The sequence below is a fragment of the Trachymyrmex septentrionalis genome, unplaced genomic scaffold (genome assembly GCF_001594115.1).
Source record: "Trachymyrmex septentrionalis isolate Tsep2-gDNA-1 unplaced genomic scaffold, Tsep1.0 scaffold24, whole genome shotgun sequence".
NCBI classification, from domain to species: domain Eukaryota; kingdom Metazoa; phylum Arthropoda; class Insecta; order Hymenoptera; family Formicidae; genus Trachymyrmex; species Trachymyrmex septentrionalis.
In genome coordinates this window covers 2575936-2585935 of record NW_017305397.1, presented here as the reverse complement: position 1 = coordinate 2585935, position 10000 = coordinate 2575936, and the positions used below count along the sequence as shown (strand labels likewise).

At 29.5% G+C, this 10000-nt stretch overlaps 1 protein-coding gene across 1 annotated transcript; it reads right to left on the bottom strand.

Moving 5' to 3' along the window:
* Nucleotides 1–2299: 2299 nt before the first annotated feature.
* On the bottom strand, nucleotides 2300–8472 carry LOC108748785 (thyroid adenoma-associated protein homolog). The gene is made up of 14 exons (XM_018487149.1): nucleotides 8110–8472; nucleotides 7229–7369; nucleotides 6518–7162; nucleotides 6324–6430; nucleotides 5937–6240; nucleotides 5622–5864; nucleotides 5193–5549; nucleotides 4841–5113; nucleotides 4575–4772; nucleotides 4238–4419; nucleotides 3576–4128; nucleotides 3301–3451; nucleotides 2965–3224; nucleotides 2300–2634 (listed from the first exon to the last, which is right to left on the bottom strand). The coding sequence occupies exons 1-14, from the start codon at nucleotides 8287–8289 to the stop codon at nucleotides 2332–2334; spliced, it is 3897 nt and encodes a 1298-aa protein (XP_018342651.1). The 5' UTR covers nucleotides 8290–8472; the 3' UTR covers nucleotides 2300–2331.
* Nucleotides 8473–10000: the final 1528 nt, after the last annotated feature.

Here is a 10000-nt window from a genome sequence, read left to right as displayed (position 1 = left end):
TTGTGTTTCAATATTTAAATTCTCGTAAGGGCGAGATCCGAATTAAATATTCTTTTTAAAGGTGAGAACAGATGATAATCAAATAATGATAGGCTAAATTACCAATCACAGCATTCGCATGTAGTAGCGATTATTTTCATCATTGCGAACACTTCACAGGATACGTCCGATAATTTATTGCACGTGAAATTCGCTGTAAGTATTATAATAATCGCAAAAAAATACCGAACACGTCAAATACAATTCCGTAATTCCAAACCGTTCCAAGGCTGATCACTGACTACAATTTGGAAAGCGATACTCCGAGAATCGCAATATCGAAGAACGATAGTCTCGAAGTATCGAACATTTGAAATGGAAATCAGTGCAAACTAATGGCATATTTCGCGCTGTAATTAGATGCACTTTCGCACGAAATGAATATAAATTTAATTTAATCCGTAGGAAAAGCAAAAAAAAGTGGAAAGAACATCTAAAATGAAAAGAGCTATTAGTACGAAAATAAAATATTAAATGCTTTTTATAAACTGAAATAATTTTATTACAAAAAACACTAAATAAATCACGCACAGATTATTTAATATAATGAAAAAAACAAAATTCGAAATATTATGGGAACTATTAAAAATGCCTAACATAGCATATTAATTGCAATAATTTGTTTAATATAATTTTTTTATTTAAAAAAAGAAATAAAAATATCAAAATTCGTAATAAAAATAAAATTCGAAACTTATTCATTGAATTATTAATATATTTTCGGCAAAATATTTTTTAAATCCGTAGATTTAACATTCAATTTTTTGACACTTGAAATATCGTTTTACGATTCTTTTGAAGACATGTTCCATACATTGAAATTCAGGACATTCAAGTTCAAGACATTCAAGATACGTGAAAACGCATGAGTTTTACCAAAGAATTTTGCCCACTTTGGGCGAACCACATATAATTAACAATTATATATTATTTTATATATAATAATAAAAATATTAAAGATTAAGTAGTTTTAAAACCTAAAATATCAGAAAACAATTAATTTTTTATCAATCGACAAATATCGACTTACTCGTTCAGTCGCTCATCATCAGAGTTATCGAAGTTTAGAATTTAACATCTTTAGAAAGTATTAGAAACATCTTCTTGAAGATGTTTGACGTATCCTAAATACTAAATGACATGTTGTGGGCACAGTAACATATAGTATAGACTAGCCTTATATGTGTCGTCACTGTGCCATGATGGCACTGCTAGCTAAGAGATACAGAAATCAATTTTAGGGAGGCAATGGATAAAAAGAATCTAGAAATATTTTTAACTGCATAATAAGACCATCAGTCGATTGAAAGAATTTTGCAAAAGTAAATAGTTTTTAAATTAATATACCTTATATACTACATTTTTTTAGAAGAGGTCCATTTATCTCAATATTGATTTTAGCCATTATATTGTATTTGTTATTTGTATTTATGTTTTAATCTACTCTTTATTACTTTACAACTTTTGATGTACAACTGATTTCATGATCGAGTACCATGGGTTATTGACTGTTGAGGATAATCCAGAGTGTTTAGATTAAGATAATTTGATAGAAGACACATGTATTGAAAGTCAGATGCAATAAGTTTCTATGCATCTTTTCTTATTTATATAATTTACTATACTATAATAATCATCTATTACTTATATTATATATATATTTCACCGTTTTCTATATTAAAAGTGTTCGGAACACCATGAGCCACACACTAAATACTCTCATGAGTAAATAAAGTAATACAAATTAATATATGCGCTAGAATAGCAATTTATAAGCCTAAGCAATTAATTTTATTTTATCTTTACAAGTTTTGTATTTTATCCGTTCACTATAGGTTGATTTATGAATTTTTTATTCTATTACTTGTAATTATTAGTAATGTAATATACTCCATTTAACGAGAGAATGACCTCAGATCGGATGAAAACTCGTCCGTTTTGCGCAGGTCTTCATAGCGTTGTACAGTGTTACATTGCCTGCTATACACAAACCGAGATCATTCTCTGGTTGTACAGAGTATAGTTAGGTTTTATCACATATTAAGTGACTATGTTAAAATTGTGTAAGATAAATGAAATTTCTTTTCAACTTTTATCACTTATTATTTCTTGAATAAACCTACTTTTTGTGTGTGACACATAGTGCCCCATGTATAAGGCATTTTGGGTAATTTCTCAAAAAATAGGTTTTTATTTTTTTTCCTCAAAAATCTACATATAAAATAATCTCACCATATTATAAAATGAGCGAAGTTCTACAAGTACAATTATAATATAATAGATTATCTGACATTATAACGACATGTACCTTTCACGTACAAAAGATTGGAATGCTTTATCCCTGCCGAATCCTATAATATCTTTCGATACCTCTCCAGTTATCGGCAGATTATTTTGATAATTATGTATAATCTGTTTAAAAGATGACGATGTAGGAAAATCTGTATCCAAACGGTAACTTATCCATCTTACAACATCCGGTGGTAATGTATTATCAATGGAATATTGTTGAGTTATCGATTTTGTTAAATTGAAGCACTGATCTGATATCTTCTTAGGATCGAAGATAATGTAATTTCTACACTTGTTAAATACCTATTGTAAACATTCAAATTACACTTTTTAACATATGTTGAATATTATCATATACAACTATAAGTATAAAGTATCCTCAATTTATTACATTTTTCTGGAAAAAGTGGTGATAAAAGCCAAAAGAAAACTAACGAAATGTTAAAATTGTTGTAAAAATAAATATTATATTTCAAAATAAAACTGCTTTTTAACTAATTTTTTCCTAAAAACATTTCCGAAAAACATATAGAACATTTATATCAATTTGTGGAGGTGCTTTATACTTATATAGGCTATACTGTACATATATGTATATCTTTTCTATTATATCTTGCAAATATATTCACTTACTTCATTATCGTCCATTTCATAATTCATAGCTCCTAACAACGAAACACTCCAACAGAAAAGGGCGCTTACTGCTATTTCAGGATACTTAACAGCGACCATTTCTTTAAACTTTTCAAAGAATACCAACAAAGTTGATTCGAAACATTCCAATTTGTTGCACGGTTCAAGTCTACAAATTATTTCAGACGCATCGAACCGAACGTCCGCATTGTCATCGACTAATAATTGCAACAACATTGTCCACCAATCCAATACGGGATCTGTAAAGAAATGTTTTTTGCATTATACTGTTACGCGAATTTAATTTCGTTGGCTATAGAAATCCTTGATTCATACGACAATATTCCAGATCGATGTCCTTTTCAAAAAGTTCATATAATATATCGAAAACTGATAATCTGAAATCTTTATCTAACAAACCAATCCATCTATTGTCACAAATTTTTCTATAAATGCCCTCAATGTGTTCCATCCTCAGCTCTATATCCTTAAAATAGACATAAAAATATATCAAAAAATTAAAAAGATATATCAAATACGCTAAAGTAAAAAATAAAGAACAGAGAAATCGAAAATATTAATCTTAAAAATAAATAAAATAACAAGCGAACCTTCCATTCAAGAGTTAATGTCATACATTTTCCTAGCAATCTCAAGTAATTAGCACGTTGAGAATAGATATTGTTTGTATCGTCTAAATATAATTTCTTAAGAACCAAAGTACAAATTGCACGTTTGTCGATGACACAACATTCGTCTGTGTTCGTCAGGCTGTTGTATAAGAAATCGAAAATTGCATCTTGCAAATTAGGATTAAATTTATATAAATCATTGGCGAAATGGAAAGCTGTGTGAAGAGCAAAAGCGCTCAATAATTCTCTTTGTAGATAAGATTTCATCTTTATTATTACTTCGAAAATAGTAGTCCAAGCAATACTCTGTATCTCAGCTTCTGGAATGATCAAAAGCCGTGAATATATGTTGTATGCTGTACTACATCCATTATACATTGTTTGCCAAAACTCTGAATTCCCCATACGAAGTATAAATTTGATTGCAGACACTTTGTACATTTGTTCGCCCGGTCCTTGTTTTAATAGGACTTTCTCGACTAAGTGCAGCTGCAGGATATGCAATATATCCTCGACGTCACAATTTTCAATCCTAAAAACATGAAAAATGTGTCAGTCTTGAGTGATACGGTTTTTGTGAAATTATAAAATCTGTCTTGAGTGATACAGGCAAGTGATTTCTGTGAAATTATCTTTCTTACATATTTTTGTCTAAACTATGAAGGATGTCAATGTATACACTAGCTGTAGGAAAACAACTGAACACATTAGTTTTTTTTTCTAATCCTTTTAATATCCAATCTGTCGCGCGTACAAAATTTGTGACATCAGATTTTAATAGCTGCATGTGGACGGATGGCAATCTCGTCAAAATCTCTAATATCTACAATTTAATCAATCGAGAATTAATATTTTAATCATGCGTTTTAATACGTTTTAATTTTTTTAAATTTGGAACATATTTGATGTTTTTAATTGTAAGTGTTTATCTTAATTATTCTCTATTATTCTTCTATTTTTGTTAAATTTGTTACTTGCCTGTAGCAAATAGCCATGTGTGAGATTTGCAGAGATCTGAGCATGTCGCGCAGTACATAAAATTACAAATAACTTTTTTAAAAAGTTATAAGCTGTACTATCTGCTAATAATGGCACCAATGCTCTAGCTGCAAGTTCACGTGTCTTATATACTGGGCTTTTACCACATTCTGATACCAAATTAACAATTTCATTTATCTGGAAACACATATGCCGTAATGTTCATCTTTAACGGATAGGGGAAAAATTAAATTATATATAAATACCCAAGCAATATCGGTGTCAAAATGGCAATTAATATACAATCGTGACAGCAGCAATAAAATTACTTGCACGTTGGATCTTATCATGATTTTTTCTTTACTCGAAGCAGTTCGCAATTCATGCAAAATAAAATCAAATAGATTGGGATATCTTTCAAAAAATATTTTTGCTGTCATTTTGTTATCCGTTGTCAAATTGATGTGATCCTTGGTTCTTTGAACACCAAAAATTCGTACTATAAGTGTACTGAACAATAACGTAGCCGCATTACGTTCCTATAAACCAATTAGAAATTATTTTCTGCATAAGCATAGTTAAAATAATATTCATTAAAATGATATATAACATACTTACCGACCATTTTGTACTTTCATAATTCCTACAGGCAACTATCAAAGCATTCATAATATAATTCTTAGTTATGTCTCCGAGTTGAGAGTGTCTAAATAAAGCTCTAAGAATATTCATAGAATGAATTTTTATCTCGATCAAGTCATGATCAGTCATTTCCTTACACTTTTCTTCTATCTGTTCAAATAAAATTAAAAACTCGGATTTAGAAAATATTGGATGTCCATACATTACGTCCATCATTGATTGATGTAAAGAAGCTGTGCACTTAATTTGCGCAAATTGTAATAAAATCGCCATAATCCAAGATGCAAACGTTTCTGAATTATTCTGGATTTTTGGTTCTGAGGATAACACTGCCTACATTTTGAAATTTGTTTTAGTATTATGTTCTTAGATCTTTTTTTTTATAAAATAATCTTTGGCTCATACCTGTATCATAAACGGAATACCTGCACTTCTTCTTGTTGCACACAATACATATCCTGGCTCGAATCCCGTAAAATACACTAAAATATTGTACAACCAAAACATAGGAAGCCTATTTAGAGACTTGTCTGTTAAACGCCATAATCGTATGCATAATTGATGAAAACCAACATACGCTTGTTCAAACGCACCTCTATGTTTTGTTTCACACAATAACACGACTAAATGTTTCATTATATTCTCTATCTGTTAATATATTTGTATTAATCGCTTTATATTTCATTAAAACATGAAAACATGTACATATGCAAATCTCACTTGTTCTACAGTTAATAATCCATTTGGAGATTCGGCAGTTTGTATCGATGCCTTGGTGGCAAATAGACCAAATAACAGACTGACTTCTTTAACAGTACGCCAAGAACAAAGTAGTACCATTTGTGGCGTTATAATTTCGTTCTTAAGAAATGATGTGTTTAAATTCAATGTTTTCAAGTCCATTGGTAAATGTCCTTCCGGTGAGGAATTATTTACTACCACAGAAACAGTACGATTTAGTTCAAAACACAATACTATAATATCAGCAATGGTATTTTGCCACAATTCGCTTCTTTCTATGTTTCTAAAACAAGAATAAAAGAAATATATATATATATATATTATTTTTTCAAAGAGTTTATAAAATGCCCATATTTTTTTAATTACCTTAAGTCACAATCTGAAAGCAAACTTCTAATGCAGAATAAATATCCATATAAAGAATTTTTACTAATTGCTATTCCTAGATTTTCTTTTGCTAAAGTTAATACTTCCTGAAAAAAATAAGAGCAATGTATTCTGTAAATTGTAAAAAATTTACTTTTGATGACGTTAAACTAAACGTCATGACTTATACATACTCGTAATTTTTCGTATAGCAGTAAAATTAATTGTAGTGTTATTGCTTCTGTAACTTTGTCTTCTACATTATAGTAATCGCAAAGTATATTTTTTATAATAGGAGATAATTTGGCTATTTTAAACAAATATGCAGCCGTAATACTGTCAATAGGTCGAACGCTATTACTAAATTTAAATGCTGCTTCCATAAGTGAATCAATCCAGGGTTTTGAATCTAAGCTCAACAATTCTGGACTGACTGAACTGATTATTTGGTATGCCATTTCCTTATTGGGTTCGTAGGTATCCATCACTAAACAGTGGAATATCGCCTCAACTTCGTCTTTCTTCCATTTAAAAAGTCTGAATCTATCAGGAATGAGATCTTGCATCAGTAAAAGTATTTGCAAGCAGGAACGTTTGCGATCATATGTTGCTTCTGGATACAAATTGGACACACAAAGTAGATGCAAGTTCTTAACAAAATGGCCATAATATAGTCTTGTACAATATTCAATTTGTTCTTTTTTACGAACTATAATCAAATGATCGTCTTTACATGTTTTGGAAATGAAATCTTGTTTCTCGTAACAACTTAATTTTATTAGTGCTTGCAAAAACTGTTTCTCTATAACAGCATAGCTATCTTTTAACCGTGTTAAAGCCTATAAAAGATAAAACAAATTCAATTGATATTTTGATAAGAATCAATGTCGACGTTTCTTCGTTACCTTTTTGATAAAGGGCATATATTCCATCTTCTCACACAAATTATTGGCTAAAAATATCAGAATTAAGTCAAGTTCCATTCCTGTAAAACTTAACGTGCTTTTCTTCGATTCCACTAAGAGTGCCAACATTTCCAGTCTGCACTGTATGACAGAAAATATATAAGATCACTTCATTATTGCTTGACTAGAATACTATTGGATTTCTAAAGTATCAGATGCTCTATATATATATATATATATAAAACACATGGCACATGCACATATATATGTAAAGTAGATTATATATAAAGTAGATTATTTTTAAGAGTTACATCAATGAATACTGAGTTAATCTGGATTGCTATATGAATAAATTAAATAAGTAAGAAAAGGACTAATGATCAAGGCTAGATCTTAAAAAGTACCTAAAAATATTTTTAAATATAAATTCTAAATACAACTTTTAATTACATAAACTGTGAATCGCTTACTTTCAGACTTGAAATGTAATTATAAACTGAAGCTGAAATAAGAAAATCACAATTAAATTAATTAATTCATTTAGTAATGATGCTAATTTGATAATGCCGAATTGAAAGTTACCCACCTGAATTATCGGAGGTTCCAGGTTTGATTCTTCGTTGTGGTAATACTTTTTGCAATAAATTATTTATGGTGTTTTAAGATGTTAGCAGCATCATTATCAAATTAACGATTAATTTAATTGTGATAATATTTCAACTTCAGTTTATCATTGCATTTTAAATCTGACAGTAAGAGGCATACCATTTAACTGAAAAAGCTGCATTTACATATAAAAATATTATTAGGCACCAAGATATGTAGCCTCGACCGTATTAGTTTTTTCCTTATTTATTTGATTTAATAGATAAAATTATTACCTTTTCGCTATAATGCTTGGCGCACGTTTCTAAAACATCGAACTCTAAGGTATCTCGCCATTTGCCACTTTGCTGCGCTAATTTTTCCTCGGTGTCCAGCTCGCCCTTTAGCTTCGATTTTCGCAGGTCGTTCAGAAATTTATAAAGTTCATTCTCATTCATAATAAAATATTTCTCCATTATTTAAAGTCGCGATATTGCAGAAATACTTTTACACATCGAACAGCTGTAAACACATGTTCTGTTTATTTTATCCTTAAGTAAGATTCTCAAGTAACAGATTGGACACGTTTAGATAACTTCTGATTGGTTTACAATATTTTTCAGGACTTGCTTAAGATAAAATGAGCTAGATGCATAGGATAAAATGTGTAGTAGCAAAAACGATGACGTATTGATGACGTATCGAGAATTACGAGGAGCATTTCAGAGCGATATCTATACATGCTTTGTGGTATTTGAAGCGCCAAATAAACCGCAGCTTTAACGACACGCTTTTACCGATATCCGCTAATCTCTCTATCGGTAACCACCAGCCATCTGATTGATGCAGACATCTGTGAACTCAATGGCTAGAATTTAAATTTGTTATACAATCTGTCATTGTTATGAAATAACATCGATCTCTTGACAAATTCAAACTGTCATACCTATTTTGTTTAAATATATAGATCCAAGAAATGATAAATAAGCTTCCATTTTTATTTCTTCGCGCATTCACACTTCAATCTATTTTTCAAACATTGTAATTAAAGCTATCATTTTAACTGTATTTCTCTAATTAAAATGTATCAAATTTTATTTAATTTCTACATTATGTAATTATTATAATTTAGGACGAAAGAAAGGGAATGTTGTTGAAACACATAAATTGCTATTAATCTCCGCAATCGATGCATTAATATCTTTTTACATTCTTATTTTGAGAAATATATTTTTCATGCCATTGGTAATTTTATGTTCAATTATATAAGCAATATATAAAAATATGTTTTTATATGTAATTAAATCTAATTTTATGAACAGCAAGTAATGGATTTCTCTCCAAATTATCCTGTATTATTGTATAATTTAAATATTTACATTCTAATTTTAAAAATAATTTTATTAGTGATATATATAATATATTCGGAAAAAACGTTTTTTACTATTATTATATTATATCATTTTGTACGAATATTTCGTCACAAAATGTGTCTTTTGTCTCTGAAAGGATGCATCCCGTGAACATCTCGGGAATGTTACATTGTCCAGTATATTATGTCATATGTAACGTAAACTGCTTTGATATCCTACAGTATAATCTGCACTTACATTTGTTCTGTTGGCGAGGCTTATCTCGGTTGTATATATTGCATATCTCCAGTTCGTGCCTAGACGAATGGCTATCACTAAATTTAAAAGGCACGTTACAATTTTCCATTGGCCTTCACGTCGCACGTTGTTGTTACGTCCCGCCATCAATTTGACGCTAGATTCGCGAGAAAATCTTTGTTCTCAGTGACTTCTAAAGCCCTGCTCGTGCATCGCTATTAACGTTGCGAGAGATAAAGAAAATGTCAATGAAAACAGGACTAATGTTTATTTATTTTGTGAAAAATCTGATTTGTAAATAAATGCGGAAAAAATATTATTGGTTCCCTTATTGATAATTATATCAATATTGCAGTGCTGATTATATATTATCGTGATGATCGATCATCGTTTAATTACAGTCATTTATTTTTTGTTTAAAGCAAGATATTAATTATTCGATAATATTATCAGCCATAAAAAATAAATACTTTTTTCAATGATTTGTAATATTTTTGTTGTATGTTAACATATTTTACGTATTTAAATTTTAAATAATTTGTGATATTATTATAGTAATATTTATTTTATAATAATA